The sequence below is a fragment of the Trichoderma camerunense genome (genome assembly GCF_050948025.1).
Source record: "Trichoderma camerunense strain CBS 138272 chromosome Unknown V8C40scaffold_26, whole genome shotgun sequence".
In the NCBI taxonomy this organism is placed as follows: Eukaryota; Fungi; Ascomycota; class Sordariomycetes; order Hypocreales; family Hypocreaceae; genus Trichoderma; species Trichoderma camerunense.
Window position 1 is genome coordinate 282,171 of NW_028145344.1, and position 25,514 is coordinate 307,684.

The 25,514-nt window shown below is 51.8% G+C and overlaps 10 protein-coding genes across 10 annotated transcripts; 7 read left to right on the top strand and 3 right to left on the bottom strand.

Moving 5' to 3' along the window:
- The first annotated feature begins 712 nt into the window (after positions 1-712).
- Positions 713-3,458, top strand: V8C40DRAFT_258001 (Zn(II)2Cys6 transcription factor domain-containing protein). Its single transcript, XM_083218621.1, has 5 exons — positions 713-1,101; positions 1,163-1,948; positions 2,030-2,800; positions 2,895-3,077; positions 3,134-3,458. The coding sequence occupies exons 1-5, from the start codon at positions 1,042-1,044 to the stop codon at positions 3,185-3,187; spliced, it is 1,854 nt and encodes a 617-aa protein (XP_083067802.1). The 5' UTR covers positions 713-1,041; the 3' UTR covers positions 3,188-3,458.
- On the bottom strand, positions 3,248-4,785 carry V8C40DRAFT_258005 (uncharacterized protein). The gene is made up of 3 exons (XM_083218622.1): positions 4,141-4,785; positions 3,790-4,041; positions 3,248-3,665 (listed from the first exon to the last, which is right to left on the bottom strand). The coding sequence occupies exons 1-3, from the start codon at positions 4,155-4,157 to the stop codon at positions 3,644-3,646; spliced, it is 291 nt and encodes a 96-aa protein (XP_083067803.1). The 5' UTR covers positions 4,158-4,785; the 3' UTR covers positions 3,248-3,643.
- Positions 4,786-6,058: 1,273 nt separating this feature from the next.
- Positions 6,059-9,804, top strand: V8C40DRAFT_258008 (COPII subunit SEC24). The gene is made up of 4 exons (XM_083218623.1): positions 6,059-6,087; positions 6,185-7,107; positions 7,180-9,393; positions 9,469-9,804. Exons 2-4 carry the CDS (start codon positions 6,502-6,504, stop codon positions 9,478-9,480), a joined length of 2,832 nt encoding a protein of 943 aa, XP_083067804.1. The 5' UTR covers positions 6,059-6,087; positions 6,185-6,501; the 3' UTR covers positions 9,481-9,804.
- Positions 9,805-12,160: 2,356 nt separating this feature from the next.
- On the top strand, positions 12,161-13,820 carry V8C40DRAFT_258018 (mitogen activated protein kinase). The gene is made up of 3 exons (XM_083218624.1): positions 12,161-12,457; positions 12,534-12,915; positions 12,978-13,820. Exons 1-3 carry the CDS (start codon positions 12,329-12,331, stop codon positions 13,352-13,354), a joined length of 888 nt encoding a protein of 295 aa, XP_083067805.1. The 5' UTR covers positions 12,161-12,328; the 3' UTR covers positions 13,355-13,820.
- A 492-nt stretch (positions 13,821-14,312) lies between these two features.
- Positions 14,313-15,688, top strand: V8C40DRAFT_127914 (oxidative stress response protein Oxr1). Its single transcript, XM_083211024.1, has 2 exons — positions 14,313-14,891; positions 14,996-15,688. The coding sequence occupies exons 1-2, from the start codon at positions 14,472-14,474 to the stop codon at positions 15,407-15,409; spliced, it is 834 nt and encodes a 277-aa protein (XP_083067806.1). The 5' UTR covers positions 14,313-14,471; the 3' UTR covers positions 15,410-15,688.
- V8C40DRAFT_258021 (uroporphyrinogen-III synthase HEM4) lies at positions 15,638-17,287 on the bottom strand. Its single transcript, XM_083218625.1, has 2 exons — positions 16,670-17,287; positions 15,638-16,607 (listed from the first exon to the last, which is right to left on the bottom strand). The coding sequence occupies exons 1-2, from the start codon at positions 16,977-16,979 to the stop codon at positions 15,967-15,969; spliced, it is 951 nt and encodes a 316-aa protein (XP_083067807.1). The 5' UTR covers positions 16,980-17,287; the 3' UTR covers positions 15,638-15,966.
- Positions 17,288-17,295: 8 nt separating this feature from the next.
- Positions 17,296-18,734, top strand: V8C40DRAFT_258022 (flavin-linked sulfhydryl oxidase). The gene has a single exon (XM_083218626.1). It carries the CDS (start codon positions 17,650-17,652, stop codon positions 18,181-18,183), a length of 534 nt encoding a protein of 177 aa, XP_083067808.1. The 5' UTR covers positions 17,296-17,649; the 3' UTR covers positions 18,184-18,734.
- A 316-nt stretch (positions 18,735-19,050) lies between these two features.
- Positions 19,051-21,429, top strand: V8C40DRAFT_258027 (thiamine diphosphate-binding protein). Its single transcript, XM_083218627.1, has 4 exons — positions 19,051-19,506; positions 19,583-20,289; positions 20,348-20,874; positions 20,942-21,429. Exons 1-4 carry the CDS (start codon positions 19,311-19,313, stop codon positions 21,240-21,242), a joined length of 1,731 nt encoding a protein of 576 aa, XP_083067809.1. The 5' UTR covers positions 19,051-19,310; the 3' UTR covers positions 21,243-21,429.
- A 364-nt stretch (positions 21,430-21,793) lies between these two features.
- Positions 21,794-23,386, top strand: V8C40DRAFT_258031 (putative tRNA acetyltransferase). Its single transcript, XM_083218628.1, has 4 exons — positions 21,794-21,970; positions 22,067-22,741; positions 22,824-22,964; positions 23,025-23,386. Exons 1-4 carry the CDS (start codon positions 21,899-21,901, stop codon positions 23,154-23,156), a joined length of 1,020 nt encoding a protein of 339 aa, XP_083067810.1. The 5' UTR covers positions 21,794-21,898; the 3' UTR covers positions 23,157-23,386.
- Positions 23,211-25,455, bottom strand: V8C40DRAFT_127997 (SGT1 protein-domain-containing protein). The gene is made up of 2 exons (XM_083211025.1): positions 25,115-25,455; positions 23,211-25,057 (listed from the first exon to the last, which is right to left on the bottom strand). The coding sequence occupies exons 1-2, from the start codon at positions 25,341-25,343 to the stop codon at positions 23,421-23,423; spliced, it is 1,866 nt and encodes a 621-aa protein (XP_083067811.1). The 5' UTR covers positions 25,344-25,455; the 3' UTR covers positions 23,211-23,420.
- Between the last annotated feature and the right edge of the window lie 59 nt (positions 25,456-25,514).

The window sequence follows — 25,514 nt, forward strand, 5'->3', positions numbered from 1 at the left end:
GCCTGAATCTGACCAAGATCCCGGCTCGCTAGAAATCCTACAATCCGGATCCGGACTTCGCTTACAGCAGCAGTACGAAGTAGACGGCATACATCTCTAACACTACCTGCGATAGCTTCATCCACCACCACAATCCTTCATCAGGCTCTTGACGCTCTGTATAATTTTCCAGCCGCCCTAACTTTGGCTCCTTGGTTTCCTTGGCGCAGTCTCCAGACATCCAACTTCTTGTCCGATTCCAGATCTCGCTCCTCATTGCTCTGCCGTGTATATTCGCCACCACTTTATCCGGGAGTGAACATCCAACCATTCATTAGCTACATAGCCTCGGCAAATCAGACATCTATCTCGACAAGTCGCTGCTCAACTCCTCTCTCATCGCAAGATACATCGCTTCTCGCCTACCTGCCAACATTCGGCATTTCTCGTCACTCACTGTTGCACCATCATCCACCTGCCTGCCTTGTGACAGGTTGAGCAAACATTTCCCTTCGTGGCCTCTTGTTTACGGGCCCCCCTCCCTCTCCCCCATCGCCATTGGGAGTTGCTTGGCGCCCTCGGATTCTCGTCTCTCGAATCTTTTCTCCTTCACCGTCACCTCACGAAACCATACGCTGGCTGCCTCGTGAGCTGGCCACTCTACAATCCCGCTGCGATTCCATTTCTAAAGACGATCCCTCCGATTTCTCACTGCTTCTCCCCTTTTAGCCCTCTTTTTCTTTTCTCCGCCTCCTAGTACCGAGATAGGGCTGCGTGGCTTTTGACAACACGCTATTTCCTCCTCGTTCGAGCTCTCCCATACCGATTCGGCAAGAGGGTCTGGTCTAATTTCGTCCCATATCAGCCTCAACACACTCTTCCTCTCTCCTATATACCCATATCTCTATATATCCCCTCTCAAAGGTCTCCCGTCTGTACATTCATCTCATCGACGTTTCTGGTCACTTCTCCATGGTCCAATATCATGGTTTCGAGAATACGACATTCCAGCTCCGAACCCGAGATTTTGTGATATAAGCCAGCCAGCTCCGTAAATCCATCATGGTCTACCAAGGCAAGCCTTCGAGGGGCTGTCAAATGTGCCGGACTCGTCGCATCAAGGTACGTCTCTTTGCTCCTTGTCCTGCTATGAAGCTCCACGTCGAAACTCATCATCTACTAGTGTGACGAGACAAAACCTACATGCAACCAGTGTGCCAAGTCTCGCCGGCAGTGCCCCGGATACAGAGATGAGTTCGACCTGGTGTTTCGTAACGAGACCCAGGCGACGGAGAAGAGAGCGCAGCGGGCAACAAAAAAGGCTTTGGCGCAACGGATGACCAAATTTGCCCCCAGTTCTACGCCTGAACCAATGTTTTCAAACGGAGAAGATTCATCCGCTAACTCCTCCTTTGTGACATCTCAACACTTGTCCTCAATGGCTTCATATGGCCGCAAGAATCAGCAGACCCCTTGGACCGGCCTTTACTCCTTACTGCAGAAGCCGCAGATGGACTTGGACGGCCAGGCGACTTGCCACTTCCTCTCCAATTACGTCCTCATCCCCCGGCAAGGCAACGGACGCGGGTTCCACGAGTACGTAGTGCCATTGCTGAGGGCAGAAGAGGTGGCCCCTCATTTCAAGGCCGCGTTCGACGCCTGCGCGATGGCTAGCTTCGCCAATACCCGGGGAGACCAGCTTCTAGTTGAACGCGCCTTACGTATTCATTCAAAGGCATTGGGGGCTATAAATGTAGCCTTGAACAACCCAGACACCATCAAACAGGATTCTACACTGGCGTCAATCCTCTTGTTGGGGCTCTTCGAAAACATTACAACCAGAAACCTGGGCATGCTGGCTTGGGGACCTCATATCCGTGCCGCGATCCAGCTTGTCAGGAAACGGGGCCGCAAGCAACTGCGGACCAAAATCGGCGTCGCCTTGTTCATTGCAGTGCGAACCCAGATGGTAGGCTCTTCCTCTGTCATGCCACGTGTTTGATTCCTCGTATGCTTTAATATCTTTCTGTTCTGACTGTAGTTTTCGTAGATTGTCCACACGCTCAGTACTGCCAAACCGCCTCTAATGCAGTCGGAGTGGTGGCTTAATTCAGATTCTGTCCGGGATACGTATGCTTCTCAGTGTCAGAGGCTCGGTCTTCGCACCGGGGAAATCAGGGCAGAGGTAAACCGACTCATGAGCCAGCTCCCTCGAAACATGCAAAGCGTTGAAGCTATGAAAGGCATGATTAGACAAGCTCGGGAGGTGGACTTTGAGTGCGTCCGATGGGCGGAGACGCTTCCAGACCATTTTAGATACCGGACAATCCTCTGGCAAGATGAAATTCCCGATGCCGACTATAGTCAGCTGGAAGTGTTCCCAGGCCGCGTCGATGCCTACCCAGACTTGTGGGTGGCCAGCATATGGGGCATGATGCGAATATCACGAATCATCCTGGCGTCAGTCGTGATTCGGTGTACAGCCTGGGTCTGCTCACCTGTCGACTACCGCACAGCCCCAGAATATGCCACAGCGAGGAGAATATGCGTGGAGAACATCACCGATATCATAGCTTCGGTACCCTACCAGCTCGGGTGGTTTAGCACGCGAAAGCACCTGTTTCAGCAAGACAGCCTTTCCGGGTTTGCCTGCGGCGAAGACGATACTTACAAAAGCCTCTCTGGATACTTTTTAACTTGGCCGTTGGCTTGTATCCAGGGACAAGACTACACGACTGATATCCAGCGGACCTGGGCTCGTGGACGGCTCACCTACATCGGAAAGCATCTTGGCGTTTCGTACGCTCTCATGCTAACTCAGGTATGAAATCATCTCCCATTTCCGTTTCCCATAGCCTCTTTACGGCACGCACATGCGCAGGTATGGTTCGCTAACAGCTGTCATCAAACCGCAGCTCCAATACCGGACCCCCTCTATGCTCATCAAAATGGATGGCACAATGGCCAACAGTCCGTCTGTCAACGTCGAGAAGCTTCTCTCCATGAAAGTCGCAAAACCGTCTGAAGTTTTACCCACGATGCCCATGGCACCGCAGCTTTTCCGGCAGCAGATGTTCCAGGGTCAGCCGACTGTATTGGTACGTGAAGCAGCTGGAGAGCCAGCCATGGGTCATCTGCTAACTTGAGAGGACAGTTGACGCAGCACGCTATTCCGACGTACGACGATACAAGTCCAGAAGGGGATTGAGATGCAAGACCATATAGGCCGTTTCTTATTTGTTATTTCGAAGGCGCAGGCATCGGGCGATCAACCGAGGAAAAGGAAAGGTTGGGCTAGGCGCACAGGCTAGGAGCATGCCATCCTTGAATTTGGCAGTGTCATCATTTTGGTCTTTTTTGGGCGAATGATCAGTGTGGATGCGTTTAAGATAGAGTTAAATTTTAGGATATGTATGACGGCCTATTAGATGACTTGTTCAGTCAGTCAAGCGACGGCCGTGAGTTTGGCAGCCAAAGGCTCCTCCGCAATACATTTCCAAAGATGTTTTATCCGTGAAAAGTAATAAAAACCAAGGCTTCCTCCCATTCAAGTCCTAATCGGCGAACTCTCATCAGTGCAAATAATACCTATCCCATCTGTCACATGTCATTTTGACATTTGGATTTCAAGTTGAGTCGTCAAGCTTATTCCCGCTTTGTTATGTTATTTCGAGCCTTTCCGCTTCCTATAATCCCAAAGAAACATTAGTTTTGCATAAAAACACCCCCCACGACAAAGCAAATAGCTTCTCCAGGTTCCCCCCAATGGGGATTAGATATAGGTTGCAAAAGGTGTATCGTTGTGCTCACATTTCCTCGTCCCTCTGCGCGGTCCCCAGGTTCCATGCCTTGACGACGTAGCTCTGGGTCTTGTCGACGTATTTCTCGTTTTGCATGTGCTTGATGCCGACGCGGACGCCGTCCTTTGTGAAGACGACGTTCTTGCGGCCCATGCGCTCGGACGCGGTCTCGCGCATCTTTGTGAAGGAGAGGTAGATTTGGTAGAGGACCCAGCCGCCGCCGCTGAGGAGGGCGATGGCGATGATGAGGGGGATGATTTGGCTGGAGCAGAGTGGAAGATGCATGTTAGTTCGGGTTGTCTTTCTTTGCTTAGATTTAAGTAAGGGATGGGGGAGAGAGAGAATGAGAGAGAGATCTTACCCCAAGGTTGACGCCATGATATTCAGGAGGGAGTGGCGCGAGGCGTTAAGCGGGGGATGCGGTAGGCGGCTTGTTGTAAAGTAAATCTGGGCGATCGAATATAAGCCCGGGTATCAAGGTTTGTATTAAAGGCGATTTAGACGGCGAGGCGCAAACGAAACAGGCGACTCTTGCGAAATGGACGTGGCGCGGCCAGGTGATCGATGTCAAAGGAGTGGAAAGAGTTAGAACGAAGAAAGAGCAGCAAGGCCGAACTGTTAGAAAAAAGAACTGAACCCGTGACGGTTTGGAGGAACTGAAAAGAGGGAGCGTGGAGAAGCAAGTGATAGCTTGGAGCGATCGAAAGTTGGAGGGAGGGAATGGGAATGCAAAAGATTTAAAGAATGGATGCGAATTGAATGCATGTGCAAGTGGAGGAGGCCTCAGCTTTGGGGATTTTTTAGCTGCACTGGCGATTGGATTCTCGATTATTACTGCCCGAAATAGTAGCTGCACTACATATGTCTTTGTGCTGCGGGTTGGCAGCACTAGACCGGGTTGTTGATTAAGGCGATCAAGGGCTAGAAGTTGAGCATATTCCCGTCAACCGCGCCTTTTTTTGGCTGTCTTCTGACTGTTCGTTTGTTTCCCCTTGCCGAATTTCATGGTGATGCTTCCAGGGTCTTCATCTTGTTAGTTCGCGTTTGCACAAGCCAGGGGGGCCGCAGCCTGCAGTTACAGCGGCTCCCAGTGGGCTGTTGGCGACGCTAATGCGCTGGGGGCAGGTGGGCTGTGGCGGGCTAGCGAGGGGGACCTGAAAGTGGTATTACTGCATCAAATCCCATGGATCTATTATTATCGTCCGTGGTCTATTTGATGTAGAGAGCATGGAGAGCAGAGCAGAGCATTGACGCAGCTACTGCGAGGAGACGCTTTGCGTCAATTGCATTGATGGTTCCTGCAGGGTTCGTCTGAAGATGGGTGACATTCGCACTAGAAGACGCTCCTTGATATGGTATCAGATATATGGGCAATTAATTGATGAGTCACTGGCAGCAAAAGAAGGAGCTCGAGAAGAGAAAAAGAAAAAAGAAAGAGTCGGTAACACAGCGTTGAATCGCTTCAGCTCGTGTAAGCAATTAATCGCATCAGCACAGCCGGGGAGCTTAGACGCGGTACTGCAGACAGATTCCCCACAGCGAAAAATGTCCTAATCGGGGGTTCGCAGCAACGGCGATGATGATGATGATGATGATGGACAGGGGGGAGAGTGAACAGTCAGTCATAAGGGTATCAGATGTCAATTAATATTGATTGATTACTGCATTGCACTGCATGCATCGACGGGTGAACCACTGCGTTGCCCTTGTCTTGTCTGCCTTGGCGGGGAGATTGGAGTCTGGATAGGTTGCCGAATCCCGTCCGCTGTTTGCTTCAACTGCAGGTGGTGAAGAGCCCATGGTTTTCAACCAACTTTTGAGGATCAACAGCTACCCTGCAGTTTGATGTATTGTGTGTGGCTTTTGAGCGGAAACATGTCGTAATTAGATGCAAGATCCGAGATTCAGCTGTTCTCGTCGCGGCAAGTCATCAGGAACCAGTCATCTGCCATCTACCCCGTGTTTAGATCTACCACGTGGCTTGATTCGAGCTTATTGCTGAGGATCAACATTGTTACCTGGCCGAACATGCCTGCTACCGTGGTTGATGGCATATGCCACTTTTTGGCCACCTTTCAACAAGTACCTGTACGCGTACCAATACGGCATGTATCCAGCTACGTGTTTTCAACGGCCTCACAATGTCTCGAAGCTTAACAGTGATGTGGATACCTCGTGTCTTTAGAAAATGTTTAGGTGTCCAATGCCAAAGTCGTTCTATAAAACCCACAACTGCCAATACGACTACAACACAAACAATATTGACCTGCATTACTGGAGTCACTGCTACCTTTACCTGTTAGTGTCTGTTAGTACCTCTTACTCCACCGCGTCTCAACCTCAACGCCTCCCTAGCCACAGCGCCCCTCTTTGTGTGGCTCAGAGGCGGTGTCTAATTACCTTAGTATCCAAAAAGGACACTCTACCTATCGGCTGGACGACAAGCAGTGACGCCCACCAACGAATCTTGATCCTGCTTCCGCCTGCCAATCCACCCAGACGGCTGGCTTCGACATCGAATTGTTCGATCCTTCGACTGTCAGACTCAACCTCGGCCTTTTCATCCCCTCGACCGTCGCCCCGTGGTCAAAGGCAGAGCTTTCTCGCCTAGAGTAAACGCTCCTCTCGAGGCTCAGCCCTCCCCACCGACCGAATTCTTATCACAACATCCCTCGCCTCTGATCGCGCTCGGAGTGACGACCTCGTCCTACTCAATCTCATCATGTCGGCACCCCCCGGTGATGGCTACGGCCAGCCGCTTGACCAGCAAGCCCAGGAACAGCCATACGATGGCCAGGCCGCACATCACGCCCACGAGGCCGCTGCGGGCAAGAAGAAGAAGCGAGGATATGCGGCGCAAGCTTTCGAGGTCGGCACAGGAGCCAATGCTTTAGCTGGCGGCCAGCTACCAGTCGGACAGCAGTACGGCGTGCCGCCAGTCCAAGGAGGTGCTGCTCCTTACGGCGCCTATCCGCAGGGCGAACCTCAACCTGCTGCTGGCGGACCCGCGGCGGCTGGATACCAGTATCCCCAAGCCGGCTATGGCGCACAGCAACCCGTGCCCGCATCGCAGCCCGCATATGGCGGCTACCAGGCTCCGGATCAGGGATACCAACCGCCGGGTGGTCAGGGTCCTGCCGCTGGCATCGCCGGCATCACCCAGGGCATGGCTGGCATGCAGATGGGAAGCCAGCCTCAGCCCCCGCAGATGGCCCAAGCAAACAGGCCCGCTGCTCTCAACCAGCTGTATCCTACGGACCTCTTGACCCAGCCTTTTAACGTCACGGAGCTGGATCTGCCCCCTCCTCCAATCATTCTCCCGCCCAATGTAAGATTGACATCCCGCCCAATATGCCATGCGCGATGACGTGTGCTAATATGAGCTGCGTTTTCTTTATAGACCAGCGTGACTGCCTCACCGGATTCCAACTGCTCTTCGCGATACATTCGTTCCACCATCAATGCCGTCCCCACATCCAACTCGTTGCTCAAGAAGTCCAAGCTGCCGTTTGCTCTCATCATCCAGCCGTACGGAGCTCTTCATGACGACGAGGATCCCATCCCTGTGGTCCAAGATCAGGTCATTTCACGTTGCCGAAGATGTAGGACGTATATCAACCCATTTGTTACCTTTTTGGACCACGGCCACCGCTGGAGGTGTAACATGTGCAACCTGAGCAACGATGTGCCCCAGGCTTTCGATTGGGATGCTGCGGCCCAGCAGGCTGCCGACAGATGGCGCCGCCACGAGCTCAACCACGCCGTCGTCGAATTTGTTGCCCCCCAGGAGTACATGGTCCGACCACCCCAGCCCCTGGTGTACCTCTTCCTCTTTGACGTCAGCTATGCGGCTGTTTCCAACGGCCTCTTGGCCACAAGTGCCAGGACCATTCTGGACAGCTTGAACAGGATACCCAACGCGGATCGCCGAACTCGCCTTGGTTTCCTCGCTGTCGACTCTAGCCTTCACTACTTCTCCATCCCCAAGGATTCAGAAGAGAATGGCGAGACCAGCATGCTCGTGGTCAGCGACCTCGACGAGCCCTTCTTGCCGGTGCCCCACGACCTCCTGGTTCCCTTGACCGAGAGTCGCCAGAGCATCGAAAAGTTCCTCCAGAAGCTGCCGGACATGTTCCAGAACAACCAGAGCAACGGTTCGTGCATGGGCTCCGCCCTGCGTGCAGGACACAAGCTCATCTCTGCGCTTGGCGGAAAGATTGTTGTCCTCACAGCCTCACTTCCCAACACTGGTGTCGGAAAGCTGGACATGAGGGAAGACAAGAAGCTCTTGGGAACCTCCAAGGAGAGCAGCCTTCTGCAGACTTCGAACAGCTTTTATAAGAGCTTTGCCGTCGAGTGCTCCAAGAACCAGGTTTCTATTGACATGTTTTTGTTCTCATCCCAGTACCAGGACGTGGCCTCATTGAGCAACTTGCCGAGATATACCGGTGGACAGACTTGGTTCTACCCAGGCTGGCACGCTTCACGACCGGAAGACGCTCTCAAGTTTGCCTCCGAGTTCAGCGACTACCTGTCGTCCGAGATTGGATTGGAAGCCGTCCTCCGAGTTCGCGCGACCACTGGTCTGCGCATGAATGCCTTTTACGGAAACTTCTTTAACCGAAGCTCAGATCTCTGCGCATTCCCGGCTTTCCCCCGCGACCAGTGCTACGTTGTTGAAGTTGCCATTGACGAGAGTCTTACTAAGAACGTGGTATGCCTCCAGGCGGCCGTACTGCACACCACATGCAATGGAGAGCGCCGCATTAGGGTCTTGACTCTGGCCCTGCCGACAACGACGAACCTGTCGGACCTGTACGCGTCTGCAGACCAGTCCGCCATCACAGCCTACTTCAGCCACAAGGCCGTCGAGAGAGCGCTCAGCAGCGGCCTGGATGCGGCCCGAGACGCCCTGTCAGCCAAGGTTACCGAGCTTCTCCAGACCTTCAAGAAGGAGCTCGCCGGCGGCAGCATGGGTGGCGGCCTGCAGTTCCCTGCCAACCTCCGAGGACTTCCCCTCCTATTCCTCGGCCTCACAAAGAATGTCGGCTTACGAAAGTCTGCACAAATTCCTTCCGACATTCGATCAGCCGCCTTGTGCCTCTTGTCCACACTTCCGATCCCGCTCTTGATCCGATACATTTACCCCAGGCTCTACTCTCTGCATGACATGCCCGACAATGCCGGTGTCCCGGATGAGGCCACAGGCCAGATTACCCTACCCCCTGCACAAAACCTGTCATCGGAGAGACTGGTGCCATACGGCCTCTATCTGATTGACGACGGCCAGGTGCAGTTCTTGTGGGTGGGCCGCGATGCCGTTCCTCAGCTCATCGCCGATGTCTTTGGAGTGGAGGACCGCACACAGGTTCACGTCGGCAAAGGACGGGTTCCCGAGCTCGAAAACGACTTCAACGAGCGCATTAGAGCCGTTATCCAGAAGAGCCGTGATCACCGAGCACTCGGCGTGGGAAGCATCACTGTGCCGCACCTGTACATTGTTCGGGAGGACGGCGAGCCATCTCTCAAGCTGTGGGCGCAAACGCTGCTCGTCGAGGACCGGGCAGACCAGGGAGTAAGTGCGGCACAGTGGCTTGGTTCACTTCGAGAAAAGGTACGTCAACTGACACCCTCCTAAATAAAAAACCCTATGGATGACACGCAATAGCTAACATGATAAATCATGTAGGTTGTGCAATAATGAATGTTAAGGATTGTATGTGAGCGGTGGTGTTGCAATAATAATTGTATAGACTAGGTAGTGATGGGGAATCTCATGGTGGCCGGCCTTTGGCCAAGAAAAAAAGAGGGCGAGTATGAGGAGATGGGACTATGTCTTTTTATCATGGTAAACGAACAAATATTTCAACAAATGGTCGCTTGTAATTTGAAGTATTGAAGATGTGTTTCTTGAGACTTGGCCCAGTCCTGTAGCTGAGTACGTTGTTTCAATCGGACAATGTTTGTCTACTTTCTCACCTAGGTAGGCAACTATCTAGCCTCATCAGGCATTATCTTGCTTTTATATCACAAGTGCCAAGATGCTATTCTTGTCTTGCATCTCGGCATCGTTGCCTGCGGTTCCAATGCGGCGGACGGCGATAGAGGCCGGACGGCCGGCTGTTAAAAAAAGGTACTGGAGCAACTTTGTTTCGTCGGCGGGACGGAGGCAGCGAGTGGCGTGTTTTGTCTGATTGGGTTGGGAGTACTCCATAAATACGGGCCAAGTTTTTCTTTTGAAACGACGCTGGAGAAGAACCTCTAACGTCGTGGTTTGAGGTTGGGCCCCCCTTTATTGGGACTGGGGGGAATTTGTGATTTGCGCCGCAGGTGGGAGTGTGATGAAACAGGCGAGGGGGACGCTTGACTGACCAATGGGGATGGAGATTAGGCGCTTAGGGGAAAGAAGAGGGTTAGTTGCTTTGTGATGATGGATGCAGTCGTGAGATGGATGAAAGAAGGGGGATAGGGTGTATAAAGGGATCATATGACTCATTGGGCATGCATCGTATGGATTAGATTGTGATGTTGATGTTGGTGAATATCGACGAGAGGTTTGTTGGTTGTGATTGATGGCTGTTGAAGATGAAGTGAAGAAGCGCCTGGACCATGTTCAGACGGAACTTCAAACGCGCTGGCGGGCGGGCTGAGCCTGTAAGATGCCCCAGACGCCCCCATGTCGTTACTCCTGCCGAGCGGCCTGCGCTATGGAAGCCTTTAGTGGGCTTTAGCTCAGGCGGGTGTTGGATTGGATTGGATAGGCCAGGCACGAGTAGGTTGTTGAACGCCATCGGCATAGAAACAAGTAAGACGGCCAACTTGCCAGACACTTTGCTGCTTGTGATGAATATGAGGAGTGCATAATCAACCCGAGCTTACTGCGGTGTAATCACTTCCCCTCCCTCTTTACAATTGATGATAAGAAAATTCTCTCTACCTTGTCATCTGAGCTTTGGCAAGAACAAAGCGCACCTCAACCTTTGAAGACTGGGGTACAAGCTACCTATGCGGTCAAAGAAATCTTTAGCAATCCCGTTCTAGAAACAGACCCTTGTAGCCCTTTGTTTTTGAATTCCCAGTTGAGGTCTTTGTTTCAACAACCCACAAAGGAACCTCCCGGAAAAGGGCATCCTGTATGTTGCATTAGCCGTATGCCGGCGTTTTGACAAGCCGTATCTACATGCATGCATTCTCCTACGGCATTTCCCCGTCACCCGTCCGTCAACTTGTCACCCGTCTCCTCCCGTTTGGCCAGTTCCCCCTCCTCCTTCTCAGGCATAGGGCATTGCTGTTTCGAGCCTTTCAAAACCGGGCTCGATACGGGTATTGAAACGAGCAGCGCTGTTTCGATCTGAGCTGCACCAGGATCGGCAGGTTGTCACAGGACAGTTGCAAGGGGCCACCAGCGGACCCAAGCGCGGCCTGAACCCGTATAAACGGCAACGAACCTGTAACTCCAGGCGGCTCTTGTATTCCATGCATCTGTCTTCGAACAAGCTCCGTGCCCATCAGCATCAATTCCCTGCAACGACCTATCGAAGCTAGTACTGGCAACATACAGTAATTGGTAGCCCAGGCCTGCTCTGTCTGCAACCCCCCTTGACTGGCCCTCCTAACCTAGCCCGCCCCCGCTGGCGCTCCTGAATTATTGCTCGTACAAAGCAACCAAAGCTCGCTAACGCTCCTCAGCTGAGCACCGCAAAGATACAAAGGCAGGTATTGGGCCACCCCACTTTGGCCAGCACGCACCTTCGACCCCGCAGCCAGCGACTCGTGCTTCTCGTCAACACACCGAGACTTCCATATCATTTGCCAGAAGCCCGTCCGTCTTTGTCTTGTCTTTGTCGTCTACTCGTATTCTTATTTCATACATTATCCTTATTTCGAGACTGAGCGCATTTCCTTTCCGTCTCTTCAACTCCTCTTTCTTCAGCTCCCAAGATAAGCGTTAGCAGCTCCTCTGCATCTACGCGCCCGTTCCTTTTCCCACTTTCTGTTCGTATAGCCGCGATCCCCCCCTCATCTGCCACGACAAGAGCCTCAAACTGACTCTGTCTGTCTAGTTCGCTGAGTGGAGTTTCCATTTAGTTGGCTTATCCGCATATTAGCCTGCGGGCACCGACGAGAATCTCCAACGCATACGGAGAGGCTTTTGTTCACCCTTTCCCGCTTGGTGCTGCGTTGTGTTTCCGCTCTCGAGCTCGGACACCAACCTTTAGCCGTTACCATCACCCGCCCACACCCAACTACCTCAGCTTCAAGTCGCGCAAAGCGCAAATCCGACCATCATGTCTCGGTCGAACCCCCCCAACAATGCGTCGGCATCACGCAAAATCTCCTTCAACGTCAGCGAGCAGTATGACATCCAGGATGTCGTTGGCGAGGGAGCCTACGGAGTCGTTTGGTAAGTTCCTGCTAATCCGGACTTGCGGTCTGGATGGATGTAGCTTCACACGCCCAGATTCTAACAGCATTGGGGTAGCTCTGCCATTCATAAGCCGTCCGGGCAAAAGGTGGCCATCAAGAAGATCACCCCCTTCGACCACTCCATGTTCTGTCTGAGAACACTGCGAGAGATGAAGCTGCTGCGCTACTTCAACCACGAAAACATCATCTCCATCCTTGATATCCAGAAGCCTCGAAGCTATGATAGCTTCAACGAGGTCTACCTTATCCAAGTATGTCTCCCCGGAGCTTCGCAAGCTTACCCTGCCCTTTGTCGGCGCACTTGCTTACCATAAAACTTTTGTTCAGGAACTCATGGAGACGGATATGCACAGAGTCATTCGAACCCAGGACCTCTCCGACGACCACTGCCAGTACTTTATCTACCAGACGCTGCGAGCGCTCAAGGCCATGCACTCGGCAAACGTTTTGCACCGAGATCTCAAGCCATCCAATCTCTTGCTAAATGCCAACTGTGATCTCAAGGTCTGCGATTTCGGTCTGGCTCGATCCGCTGCTTCCCAGGAGGACAACTCTGGATTCATGACCGAATACGTTGCCACGCGATGGTATCGTGCCCCCGAGATCATGTTGACCTTTAAGGAGTACACCAAGGCTATTGACGTTTGGTCTGTTGGCTGTATTTTGGCTGAGATGCTCAGCGGCAAGCCTCTGTTCCCCGGAAAGGACTGTAAGTTGGCACTTATGCCAAGCTCTTTACGCAAATAAATGCTGACACAAGGGCCTTTTCAGACCACCACCAGCTGACCCTGATCCTGGATGTGCTTGGCACACCGACGATGGAGGATTACTACGGCATCAAGTCTCGACGAGCAAGAGAATACATCCGCTCGCTGCCCTTCAAGAAGAAGGTGCCTTTCCGCACCCTCTTCCCCAAGACTTCTGACTTGGCCCTGGACCTCTTGGAGAAGCTGCTGGCGTTCAACCCCGTCAAGCGAATCACGGTGGAGGATGCCCTCAAGCACCCCTACCTTGAGCCATATCACGACCCTGAGGATGAGCCTACCGCGCCTCCGATCCCAGAGGAGTTTTTCGATTTCGACAAGCACAAAGATACCCTGAGCAAGGAGCAGCTGAAGCAACTGATTTACCAAGAGATTATGCGGTAAAAGTTTGACCATGATTTTCAGAGCTCGATGAAGCACGTTTGTTGGAGAAGATTGTTGCAATTGATAAACAAAGGTGAACAAAAGCGGAGGTATTTGCGGAGGAGATAGAGCAATGAGATGAGACGAGATTGCAAAGAAAGGATATCAGACTTGGCCGGGCCAAGACGAGCGGATAGCAAAGCAAAGAGGAACGAGACGAGATATGAAACGAATAAATACACTGGCCTCGGATGGCAGCTTCTTTTTTTTTTTATGCTCAAGTTTTGGTCGTTTTTTTTCGGGGAGTCGTTCAATAGCCTGCGCATCTCGACGAATACACGAACATGGTTGATGATGTATATGAAGTGTTTTATTACCTACTATGTATGCAAAGCCACTGAAGTTTATAGGTAGATTAGCTTTACAAGATAGCACATTGGAATGTTCTTAGAACTATTTATACTACGGCACGAGCATATATATTTAGCATCAAAAGGCTGGTCCCGGCCGAGGTGCGGGGCGAGTGTCGCGATCGACATGGGACGGCTGTTTTCTGTTTTCTGCAGTGGCCTGTTGGTCTCGGGCCAGGCCAATGACAGCATGATTCGATCCAGGCCAACCCCACCAGGCAGAGGCAAAACAGCAGCAAGCTTGGCCCTGTCCAACAGCTAAAAAGCTGCCTGTGACATAGGAGCCCACCTCTGTAGGCCACGCAGGCATTAATAACTTGGTGTCTTACCTTGCGCAGGTACACGCAGCTTTTGCACCTCGGATTCTGATCACGCTCTGGTTTCTCTCCCCTTCTTTTCTTCTTCGGCATTCCTATCGGCTTCCCCTTTGCCCTAATTCCATGGCCGTCCGGCTTCTATCGCTCGGCTGGCGGGTCTCGTCTTTGGATACATCGTAACTGCTCGCGGCTGCTTACCGCCATACCGCAATTGAACAATTCTGCCAGCATTACCAACCTGGTATTACTATACCTGACCTGGGCCTGATACATACTTCTGGGCAGCGGAAAGATCAACATACTTCTTGACCTTCCGGCTTATACCATCAGCTCTAGGGCTGCTTACCACAAGGGGGCTTTTTCCCACGCCAGAGGCCAAAGGCAAAAAAAAAAGGAAGAAAGCTGGCAGCAATGTGGACGGGCCTGATGCGGCGCTTCTCGACGGAGGACACCCGCGTGGGCAGCGAGTTTGACGAAGACGCCGAGAGTCATCACAGCCACAGCCACCACCATCATCTCAAGGATGGCATCAACGACGTCTACACGCCGACGCTGCGCACGCTGAGCCCCTTCCGGCCGCCGCCGCTGGACCCGGTCGTGCTGCACGGATACAAGGAGAACACGCCGGCGGGCTCGAGGCTGCTGACGAATGTGGTGGCCGAGGAGATTCGCACCATGGTGCCGGAGCGGCTGCGCATTACGGAGGACTGGCGCCTGGTGTATAGCCTGGAGCAGAACGGCACCAGCCTGGCGACGCTGTATCAGCGGTGTCGGCAGTATGAGGGCATGAGGGTGGGCTTTGTGCTGGTTGTCAAGGATCAAGAGGGCGGGGTAAGTTTTGTTTTGTTTTGTTTTGTTTTTCGTTTGTCTTGTGGAAGCTTGAATCAAGCTGGATTCGGGATATATAGAGAGATGGTTTTACTGACTTGACGCAGACGTTTGGTGCCTACCTCTCCGAGTATCCTCATCCCGCCCCGTCCTACTTTGGCAACGGCGAGTGCTTCCTGTGGCGAGCCTCGACGCTGACGTCTCTCCCGCCGCCGCCGTCCGCGGACACGACCCATCTGACACGCAGCACGACGCTCGCTCCCCCGTCACGGTCCGGCGCCTCGACGCCCGGGATCCGCTTCAAGGCGTTTCCCTACAGCGGCCTCAATGACTTCTATATTAACTGCGAGACGGGCTTCCTGAGCGTGGGGTCGGGCGGCGGCCATTATGGCCTGTGGCTGGACGACTCGCTCGACGTGGGACACAGCGCGACGTGCGAGACGTTTGGCAATGAGCCGCTGAGCGACGCGGGGCCCAAGTTTAGCGTTATTGGCGTTGAGCTGTGGGTGATTGGAGCGTGATGAGGTTGTATGCCTTTGCTTGAACTACCTACCTTAATTTGCCTGTTACTGTGGGATGAGTGGTCTACCTTGGTAGATCGTCTGCCGGAACCTCATTCTTCACTCCGTCCTATTTGATTGCCTAATGGAGACAGATATCACCGACATGAGGTCTGTCGAGCATGATGCAGATCATGCAATGCATAATTCTACTATATAAGAGGTGCAGGAAGACTTGTCGAGAATTATGGGTGAGATGGGGAATGATAATAAGAAGAAACAAAGTGAAGAGAAGGAAGAGGAAGAAAGGAAGCAGTGGAAGAAGACACTCCCTTGAGAAAATTTGATGCCTAGACAAGCAGACAGACAGACAGACAGACGCTTTATACTATGATACCCCAGAAAGCCAATTGACTGAGCGCCGTCTCCCTCCTCTATCTTTATTCCGCCTTTGTTTGACTTTGTATCTATTCTTACAGTGTGTTACAGTGGCTTTCCAAAACGCCAATGGCCAGCATTAGCTCTACCGGTTCTAAATTCCTCCTCTTGCTTGGTCTCTCTATCCGTCCTCATTGCTACTATGACGTCCTCTCTAATCTCTTCTTTTGAAAAACCACAATCCCATCTAGGATTCCCTCTGGCGTCGGTGTTTCAGCGCAAACATCAGGCTCAAAACCAAAATTCTTGACAAGATGAGTTCTCGTCGTGGGTCCAATCGTAGCGACAAACGTCCCATCGTCCCGCCGTCCAGAAAACTGGCCCGTTGAGGGATCCAGCACCCCAAGACCGCGGAGCATGCTATCACAGCCCGTCGGCGAGAAGACGACCACCCAGCGCGAGGGCCTGTGCTGCGTCTTGCTCAATATCGCTGCGAAGTCGTCCGGGAATGACGGCATCTCACCCGTGCCGTAGACGACTTCCTCGACGACGGGGATCCTGCGGTCTTCGGGGAGAGATGGGTCCATCAGGGTTCGGGGGATGATATCCCTGCGCTGCTCGCCTACGAGGAAGAGCAAGGGGGGCAGTTGTCGGGGATGGTCTTTGCGGTGCCACTCGGCGTAGTGGTCGAGGATGAATTGGGCGAGGGCGTCGCCGTTGCCGGTGTGGCTGCCGAAGATTTGGAGGGGAGGATGTTGGGAGACGGCGGAGAGGGCGCGGGTGGTGGCTGGGCCGACGGAGTAGATGGGGATGTGCTGTAAGTGAGGCCAGGCGGGATCATCTGTGACGAGCTACGTTAGCTTAGGGGTTACGGTATCGTTGAATAGATGCGAAGGTACGAACCTTTTGATGCTTCGTCTTCTCGGACTACATGCGCAAATGCCTCGACTGCCCTCTGTGAAGTGAATATTAGCCCGCCGAATTCGCAGTCGGGATTGCTCCCGATGCGCTTCTCGCGGAGCAAGTTTCGGAGTCTGTCTACTCCCTTTTCTTCGAATTTGTGTTGTAGGACGGGTACAAAGGTTGGTTCGAAGAGGGGAGTGTGAGAAGGAGATGAGAAGAGGTCTTCGTATGCGTCGGATGGGCTGGATTTTGTCTTGAGGAGGAGGACCGGGATCGGCTGGTCTTGAGGCGCGGAATTGGAGGATGACATGGTGGAAGCTAGACTAGAATAGGGTGGAGGTTGCTGAAGAGTATTTGGTGCATGGAATTGAGATTAATGGCAATGCTCTAAATAGGGGGAAATGTAATTGAAGCTACGATTGAGCGACAGATTATACAGTCACGATGTTGAGCTGTGATGTTGCTGACATCTGACGAGCTAGTCCGTCGTCGTCCTATGAACTTACAATACTAGTGGATGACGATGGCTTGGAGGGGCGGAGGGGCTACCCGCAGCTTTATCGATAAGAAAAAAAAGTGGCCGGACTGACGGGTTAGAGGCGGTTCCCAAGGGCTGACAAATTAACGTGCAAGATACTGTATGAACCGATGTTGAGACTATTCCATCTTTATATATCTTTTCTTCTCCATCATTTCATCTTTGTTGATATTTTGGCTGCCACTTAGAACACGATTGGGGCGAGTGAGTGAGCGTGAGTGTTGGTTTACGAGCACTACTGGGACGTTCTCCTACCGATAAAAGAAAAGAAGAAGAAAAAAAGATGGCCGAGGAAGCATCGTTTCGAGACGCAGTTGCGTCTGTTCCTGGGCTCTCGGGTCCTTCTGAGTCTGTTGCTGCCGACCAACAGCCCAAGAAGTTCCCCAAGGGAGTGGTGCTGGGCAAGGATGGCAAACCGTAAGTATCTGCCTCTTCCTCGTATATGCACTTGTGTCTACGCTTGTGCCTTTTTGGCATTGGATATTGGATCAAGTATGGTAACAGTGCCCTGTCTATCAAAAGATGTCGAAGCTGCACATCATTTGCTTCCTGGGCCGCACAGACAAAAAAAGACGCCGCCACCGGCAGCAGAGCAGTATCTACGAGTACAACAGCCGTTGCCTCGGGCCCTCCGGCCGACTGCCCGCCCGACGTCGAGACCCTTGGCCGGAGCACCTGGACGCTCCTCCATTCCATCGCGGCACAGTACCCAGAAACGCCCTCGCAGACGCAGAAGTCGGATTTGCTGGGCTTTGTCGGGCTCTTCTCCAAGCTGTACCCGTGCTGGGTATGCGCTGAGGACTTCCAGGGCTACTTGGCTCGGCAGAAGCCGCAGGTGAACAGCCGCGACGAGTTTTCACAGTGGCTATGCCGGGCTCACAACGACGTCAACAAGAAGCTGGGGAAGCCTGAGTTTGACTGTTCGAAATGGGATGAGCGCTGGAGGACGGGTTGGAAGGATGGCCGATGCGACTGATTGCCATCTTCTCGTCAATGGAATGGAAGAATGTGTACGATATGAAGGAGGAGGGAATTTTTTTTTTGGAAAAAGGGGGAAAGAATAAAAAATTGTATGATTACTAGGGGGCTGATGCATTGACAGCCATAGATGGACGGCGTTTTTGGGAAGCGTTGGGAGTTGGGAATAGGGGCAATAGACAGTTGAGAGATGTCAGGCCGGGCCATGGTACGAGGTATCATGACTTGTGTGCGCATGGTGGCGAGAGCCTGCGAGCATGCCACGAGAGGAGAAGGAGAAAATCTTTGCTCATACTCGCACCTCAACCTATCGACTTATCAATTCCACTATCAAATTTCGCAATCAGAACTCGTCAACCTGCGACTTCGTATGCATGGACTGGCTTAACTGGTTCCTGGGCCCGGTCGATACCGTGATTGCGGCTGGAGCCCAAGGCAAAAAACGGGGCGGCGGGCTGGTAATTGACCGGGCGTGGTGCCGAGCAGTTGTCCGATGGAATCTAGATCGGAGGTCTTGGACGTCCATGGATGGTAATTGTCCGCTGAAACATGGCCTGGCCGACGGAGTATATTTTGGGAATTACAGGGCTCTACAGGGCTCAAAGGCTATCTCTGGCAATCAACAGGCCGGGCTTAGCGTCTGATAGCACTTCTTCAAGTCTCTCCGGGTGCATTAGCGCAGGGAGTGGGCCAAGGCGTAAATGGTTCGAGAGTCGGCATTACATCACTATCATGACAGAGGCGCGTCCAAAGTGAGCTCATGCTTGCCGATGGCACGAGCAGCCTGCATTGGCGGGGCTCCTTCCCATCGCCGGTGCCGCATGTGGGTGTAGAACATCGATGATTCGTTTGCGATGGACGGCAAGTGTTGTTGAGCTGTATTAGATTGGGAGTTGCCAACAATTGCCAATTAATATTAATATATATCTCATCCTCTTTTAGCCTCTTCTTCTACAAACATCCATCACATCACATCACATACCATCAATCCATTCCTACTTACGAGCAACACTCTCAATTCGCTCCTAAATAAAGAGTGCTGGTCACTACTACAAAAACAACATCAATTTCCATTAACACCAACAAACCAAAAACAAATACAACTCCTGAGAGACCTCCTCCAACATGGGTGCAAACATCAACATTCGGGTGCAGAACCTCGAGCAGCCCATCGACGTTGCCGAGTATCTCTTCCGACGACTTCACCAAATCGGCATCCGCTCCGTCCACGGTCTTCCCGGTGACTACAACCTCATTGCTCTCGACTACTTGCCCTCATGCGGTCTCAAGTGGGTTGGCAGTGTTAACGAGCTTAACGCTGGTGAGTCCTGAAGATGAATGCCATCTATATCTCATCAATTGTGACACTCTCTAACTAATTGACTCCTACCTTGTAGCTTATGCTGCCGATGGATATGCTCGTGTCAAGCCGATGGGTGCCCTCATCACCACCTTTGGTGTTGGAGAGCTCTCCGCTATCAACGGCGTTGCTGGTGCCTTCTCCGAGCACATCCCCGTCGTCCACATTGTCGGCTGTCCTTCCACCATCTCGCAGCGAAATGGCATGCTCCTTCACCATACTCTCGGAAACGGCGACTTCAACGTCTTCGCCAACATGAGTGCCCAAATCTCCTGTGAAGTTGCCAAGCTCACCAACCCGGCCGAAATCGCTACTCAGATCGACCACGCTCTCCGAGTTTGCTACATCCGCTCTCGACCTATCTACATCATGCTCCCTACCGATATGGTTCAGGCCAAGGTTGAGGGTGCCAGACTCGACACGCCAATTGATCTGTCAGAGCCCGACAATGAGCCCGAGAGCGAAGACTACGTCGTCGACGTCGTTCTCAAGTACCTCCGAGCTGCAAAGAACCCCGTCATTCTTGTTGATGCTTGTGCCATCCGCCACCGTGTCCTTGAGGAGGTCCACAATCTTATCGAAAAGACCAACCTCCCTGTCTTTGTCACCCCCATGGGTAAGGGTGCCGTCAACGAAGAGCACCCAACTTATGGTGGTGTCTATGCCGGTGCCGGTTCTTCACCCCCTCAAGCCCAGGAGATTGTCGAGTCCTCAGATCTTATCCTGACAATTGGTGCCCTCAAGGTGTGTATATCTGCTTCAACCTATATTTGCATTTCTCATCTACTAACCTCTTCATCAGAGTGACTTCAACACTGCTGGCTTCTCCTACCGCACCTCTCAACTGAACACGATCGATCTTCACAGTGACCACTGTGTTGTCAAGTATTCAACATATCCAGGTGTTTCGATGAGGGGAGTGCTGCAAAAGGTTATTAAGCAGATCAGCGCCTCTGAGCTCAATGTTCAGCCATCGCCAGTTGTCCAGAATGAAATTCCCAGGACTGTAGATGACTCACCCGCCATCACTCAAGCCTACCTCTGGCCGCGTGTTGGTCAATTCCTTCAGAAGAACGACATTGTCATTACCGAGACTGGCACGGCCAACTTTGGTATCTGGGATACCAAGTTCCCGTCTGGCGTTACCGCGCTCAGCCAGGTCCTCTGGGGAAGTATTGGTTGGTCCGTCGGTGCCTGCCAAGGAGCTGCCCTTGCAGCAGCCGATGACAACAGCGGCCGCAGAACTATCCTCTTTGTCGGCGACGGCTCGTTCCAACTCACAGCTCAAGAACTGAGCACAATGATTCGTCTCAAATTAAAGCCCATCATGTAAGTCACAACCATAATCTCGGGCACGCCTAGCTCTACCAGACAGTCGCTGACATGTATTTCTTAGCTTTGTCATCTGCAACGATGGCTTTACCATTGAGCGCTTCATCCACGGTATGGAGGCCGAGTACAACGACATCTCTAACTGGGATTTCAAGGCCCTGGTTGACGTCTTTGGCGGATCCAAGACAGCCAAGAAGTTTGCCGTCAAGACCAAGCAGGAATTGGAGAAGCTTCTCACGGATCCCACATTCAACGCGGCAGAATGCCTTCAGTTTGTCGAGTTGTACATGCCCAAGGAAGACGCCCCGCGAGCTTTGATCATGACTGCGGAAGCCAGCGCCAAGAACAACGCCAAATTGGAGTAAACTGAACCGACATGAGATTTTATCGGCACCTTATTAGAATAATAGACCTGACAAAGCGAATCAAGGCAGGCACTGATCGTTAATGAAGCAGGATTGGATGGAAGGTTTTCAAAATGATAAAAAAAACGCTACATGGTTTAACAGGATGTTTTATAAATATGAATTTTAAGTTGATATCCCTTTTAAATCATCGGTTTCAATATCGTGACATGACTTGTGTATAAGACCATATTGCATGCGCCAGAGTTATCAAGAGCTCAATCTATAGCTGTAAAATCTGCCTCTTGGATTACCTTTACTTTACTGCATAATCTTGGGAAAGAAATGAATTTGAGCTTCTTTTTCTAGTATAAAACAAATTCTTTACCTGATGTAGAATCTCAAGATCTCATGGTAATTTGTCTCGGTGACTGTGGGTGTTCTACGCACCAGATATTCAATCACGTGCTTTCGTAAAAAATGCTGAGAGTTGTCATAAGTACCCAGCTTTTCTAACAATTGCAGCCAAGATAGATGTACCGAGTACCCACTCACCGTATCTAATCGCGAGCCTCAAATAAGCTGTGCCCAGCGCTGCAAGGCTCATCAAACTTTCATAAAAGAGCTTCAGGTCATCATTTAACCCATCCATATTCGGAACAAATCGATCAATTGAGATGGCAGATTCCGCATCAAAAAGAAAACAGGGCCCTGGTGGCCCTGATGGCTCTGCACTGAAGAAGAGAAAGGTATGATGGTGAATACCTTGTATTACACTTTCAAAGGAAAACTCTTGCCTCGTGTTTATGACTCTGGAGATGCTGACATTGGGATTCTTGCCATAGGAGGGCGCGGCGGGGAGATGGAAAACGCCGGCTCAAAAGGCAAAGCACGCTTCTTGGGCGGAAATGGGCAAGACGCTCGAGGTGGGCGATGAGGGTATCTGGGTTACCTATGCGAGGGGCATGAAGGGCAAGGCAGTCCGAGAGTTTAAAGCCTTGTGTGACGAGTACGGCGAGAAGCTGTACGGCATCAAGCCGCCGGTTGATGAATCAGAGCCGAAATCAGGAGACGAGGACGAAGACATCGAGGCGTCTATCCAGAAGGAGCTCGAGGCCATGAAGGCGCCCAAGCAGCCCCAGCCGAGAGGCGTCTTCTCGCCGGTGTCCGTGGCGATAGAGTGCGTTTTCTTCATGAAGACGATGAGGCCGGTGGATCCTTGTCAGCTTGTGCTCGAGATTTGTAGGGACGCGAGGGGGTGCGAGAGCGCGAAGGATCGCAAGTGCAAGTATATTAATCGGCTGACGCCTGTGGTGGATACGGAGAAGGCGTCCGAGAAGGGGGTGCAGAGGGTGGCGAGGAAGGTTCTGGCGTCGTTTTTCAGTTTGAATGAGGAGGAGAAGGGGAAGGAAGAGGATGAGGATGAGGAAAAGAAGTCGACCGAGGAGGTGAAGGAGGCAGCTGAAGAGACGGTGCCAGAGACGGTGACCCAAAATGCTGAGACGGGAGCTCCTTTTACAGTAAGTTGTGCCCGAGTGAGAAGAGACTTTCTTTTCTTTTTTTCTAATGAGACTTGACTGACCGGGATTGATGTCCAAACAGTACGCTATACGACCTACCATGAGAAACCACTCCATCTTGGAATCACAGGCCGTTATCAAAATGATTGCCGGCATGGTCAAGCCTGAGCACAAGGTCAACCTCAAGAACCCGGACAAGGTTATCCTCGTCGAGATATTTCAGGTTTGTCCAGTTTCCCAGAGAGTAAAACATGTGTGAATAACTAACCAACTATGGTGCTAGTTGTTTTGCGGCGTCTCTGTGGTTGATGGCAAGGAATGGGAAGAGCTGAAGCGGTATAACATCAATGTGCTCTATGGCATGGCGGGGGAGCAGAAGAGCGGCAAGGCTGCGAAGCCTGCCTCGGAGGAGTGAACAGTTGCATGAGGGTTCAGTGTGTCTAGTTCACTGGAGATTGATACAGGAAAAGTAGATGAGCATTTGCATTCTGATGGACCAACCGGGATCTGAGGCGATTCTTGATATGGCTCTTTATTATACCATTGCTAGATAACGGTCATCACTCTCATATTGTACATAGAAAAACGGGCTCCCAAGCCTTGATAATCCTGGTGTTGACATCAAAAACAGAGTATATCAACAAGATCCAATGGCACAACTTGCACCACATCACCTGGGTTATCGCCCATCATCTGCGCCTTCGCTCCCACTGTCTTCATCACGGGGCAGCTGAAACCCCATGAGCCCCATGAGATTTCCCGCAGGCCCAGCCATGCCTCCCTGGCTCTTGAAGCTCTCGAGAAGGTTCTTAGCCAGGTTGTAGTCGATGTCGACCTCGCCGTCCTCGTCGTCGGTAGAATCAGTCGCGTGGTCACCTTTTCCTTGCGGCTGTTTCTGCTTTTGCTTGCTCCTATTCTTCTCCTTCACCTTCTCCACGCTCTCCTTTGACTTTATCGCGCGCTCGGTAGTTGGTGGATCGAGCTGGAGGGTGCCGTACTCTTTGAGCTCGGCCTCCATACGAGAGGCGAGCTCTTGTATGTCTCTATCTTCTTCTGCATCGCTGTCGGTGCGGTCCTCAGCGGCCTCAACCTTGAGAACCTTTCCTCCTTCTTTAGGGTTTGCTGTAGCGATTCCCATCATTTCTTTCATCATGTTGGAGAATGCCTCTTCATCGAATCTCACCTCCTCGTCTTGATCCTCTTCATCTTCCTCGTCATCATCGTCGACGTCCATCCTATCGAGCTCAGCACCATCCAGACCCGCATCGTCATCGTTGAGGAAAGCCTCGAAGCGAGAGACTATCTTTCTCAGGTTCTCTTGTGTCTGAGCCTCGCCGAAGCCAGATGCCGCCTTTGAAGAAGAAGCATGAGCTTGCTTCCCTTCCAGCTCGCGCTCAAAGTCTTCATAATTAATGTCAAGCCAGGAATCATCGTCGTCCCGACCGGCGTTCTCCCAAAGCTTTATGTCGTCATTGGATGGCAAACATGAACTTCCATCCTCTTGTAGATCCTCCAACATGATGGCCATCTCACGGACGACTCTGCTCTTGCTACTCTCTGCATTGACTGCAAGCATCTCGAATCCACATGTAAGTTTCATGCCAGTCTCTAAATGTTCAAATTTTTTCTGGTCTTCTTTTGAAAGCTGCTCCACGTTTGTATTTTTCCGGAGCAGAGCCTCCCACCTTGGTGGTGTGTCGAATCTTTGGGATTTGAGTTGGGCAAAGAGGGTTTTGCTGAATCGTACACTGACTGTGACGAGATCTTCTGGTGGAAAATGCAAAGAGGCTGATGAAGATAGAATGGGCTTCAGCGAGTTGGCATCTCTCAAATAGAAGTGCTCAACGGCAGGGGCAATGATCTTTGGAAGGGCATGTAAAATGTAGGCTACTGCCCTGGGAATCGTGACAAGAGCATGATGGATAGAGTTGGAGATTTGATCTGGATACTTTTTCAATCTGTGAAATGCTTCAGAATCGATGGCAGGGAGGTGAACCAGAGCATCGGTATTTGATCGTAGAAACGTGACAGCCTGGAGGAGGGACAATTGTTCGGACTCGTCTCTACCCTTGAGGCTGAGAGGTATAAGAAAGATCTTTCCAAGATGTATCCAAACACGGTAACGATCAATCTCTGGGCTCAGCCACCTAGGAAGGACGTTGGCCGCTTCGACCAGGAGGAATTCTCCATCAGAGTCTCCCACTCGAAGCCAGAGATCGGGGTGGGCTTTGGTCAGTTCACAGAGAATGTAGACAATAAGCCATTCATCCTCAATGGCATCTCCATAGTCAGTGGTGCCATGCAGAAATAGCAGTCCTAGAGATGGGCAGTTAGAGCAAGCATTAAAGAGATTGCGCTCTGGGGAGAACTCACCATGCTCGCTCTTCAACGAAATCTCAAGCCCCTCACGCTGCCAGATATAGTCTTTTGTGAGTGACTGAACGAGCTCAACTGCTGCTTTCCGAATAGTTTCAAGGCGAGTACGTGCTTTTCGAGCTTCGGATTGCTGGTTCTCTACGACAAAGAGCATGTACTCGACAGTGTTTTCAGAGAGCTGCTCTACGGCAGTTTCCGTCTCGCCGACATTGCCGTCGTTGGACATGCTTTATCGTGAGAAGATGCACTTGTAATGATTTGTAGACATCTGGATGGCGAAAAGATCAATATTAATAATACATCAAGTGTTGAGTGTAGCTGGAAGAGATGTAAGTTTGAGATGGAGTGTCGTCTTGATTTAGGCCCCACGCTGGCAGGCTCTTATACACACGCCTAT

Coding starts and splice junctions, on each gene's coding strand:
- V8C40DRAFT_127914 (XM_083211024.1), top strand. CDS start 14,472: ATGTGGACGGGCCTGATGCGGCGCTTCTCGACGGAGGACACCCGCGTG. Junction 14,892..14,995: donor TCAAGGATCAAGAGGGCGGG/GTAAGTTTTGTT, acceptor GACTTGACGCAG/ACGTTTGGTGCCTACCTCTC.
- V8C40DRAFT_258022 (XM_083218626.1), top strand. CDS start 17,650: ATGCACTTGTGTCTACGCTTGTGCCTTTTTGGCATTGGATATTGGATC.
- V8C40DRAFT_258001 (XM_083218621.1), top strand. CDS start 1,042: ATGGTCTACCAAGGCAAGCCTTCGAGGGGCTGTCAAATGTGCCGGACT. Junction 1,949..2,029: donor TTGCAGTGCGAACCCAGATG/GTAGGCTCTTCC, acceptor TAGTTTTCGTAG/ATTGTCCACACGCTCAGTAC. Junction 3,078..3,133: donor AGGGTCAGCCGACTGTATTG/GTACGTGAAGCA, acceptor TTGAGAGGACAG/TTGACGCAGCACGCTATTCC.
- V8C40DRAFT_258008 (XM_083218623.1), top strand. CDS start 6,502: ATGTCGGCACCCCCCGGTGATGGCTACGGCCAGCCGCTTGACCAGCAA. Junction 7,108..7,179: donor CAATCATTCTCCCGCCCAAT/GTAAGATTGACA, acceptor TTTTCTTTATAG/ACCAGCGTGACTGCCTCACC.
- V8C40DRAFT_258027 (XM_083218627.1), top strand. CDS start 19,311: ATGGGTGCAAACATCAACATTCGGGTGCAGAACCTCGAGCAGCCCATC. Junction 20,290..20,347: donor TGACAATTGGTGCCCTCAAG/GTGTGTATATCT, acceptor CCTCTTCATCAG/AGTGACTTCAACACTGCTGG. Junction 20,875..20,941: donor CTCAAATTAAAGCCCATCAT/GTAAGTCACAAC, acceptor TGTATTTCTTAG/CTTTGTCATCTGCAACGATG.
- V8C40DRAFT_258031 (XM_083218628.1), top strand. CDS start 21,899: ATGGCAGATTCCGCATCAAAAAGAAAACAGGGCCCTGGTGGCCCTGAT. Junction 21,971..22,066: donor CTGCACTGAAGAAGAGAAAG/GTATGATGGTGA, acceptor TTCTTGCCATAG/GAGGGCGCGGCGGGGAGATG. Junction 22,742..22,823: donor AGACGGGAGCTCCTTTTACA/GTAAGTTGTGCC, acceptor ATGTCCAAACAG/TACGCTATACGACCTACCAT.
- V8C40DRAFT_258021 (XM_083218625.1), bottom strand. CDS start 16,979: ATGTCATCCTCCAATTCCGCGCCTCAAGACCAGCCGATCCCGGTCCTC. Junction 16,608..16,669: donor AGAAGACGAAGCATCAAAAG/GTTCGTACCTTC, acceptor AGCTCGTCACAG/ATGATCCCGCCTGGCCTCAC.
- V8C40DRAFT_127997 (XM_083211025.1), bottom strand. CDS start 25,343: ATGTCCAACGACGGCAATGTCGGCGAGACGGAAACTGCCGTAGAGCAG. Junction 25,058..25,114: donor TTCGTTGAAGAGCGAGCATG/GTGAGTTCTCCC, acceptor GCCCATCTCTAG/GACTGCTATTTCTGCATGGC.
- V8C40DRAFT_258018 (XM_083218624.1), top strand. CDS start 12,329: ATGTTCTGTCTGAGAACACTGCGAGAGATGAAGCTGCTGCGCTACTTC. Junction 12,458..12,533: donor ACGAGGTCTACCTTATCCAA/GTATGTCTCCCC, acceptor ACTTTTGTTCAG/GAACTCATGGAGACGGATAT. Junction 12,916..12,977: donor TCTGTTCCCCGGAAAGGACT/GTAAGTTGGCAC, acceptor GGGCCTTTTCAG/ACCACCACCAGCTGACCCTG.
- V8C40DRAFT_258005 (XM_083218622.1), bottom strand. Junction 3,666..3,789: donor GCGCAGAGGGACGAGGAAAT/GTGAGCACAACG, acceptor TTGGGATTATAG/GAAGCGGAAAGGCTCGAAAT.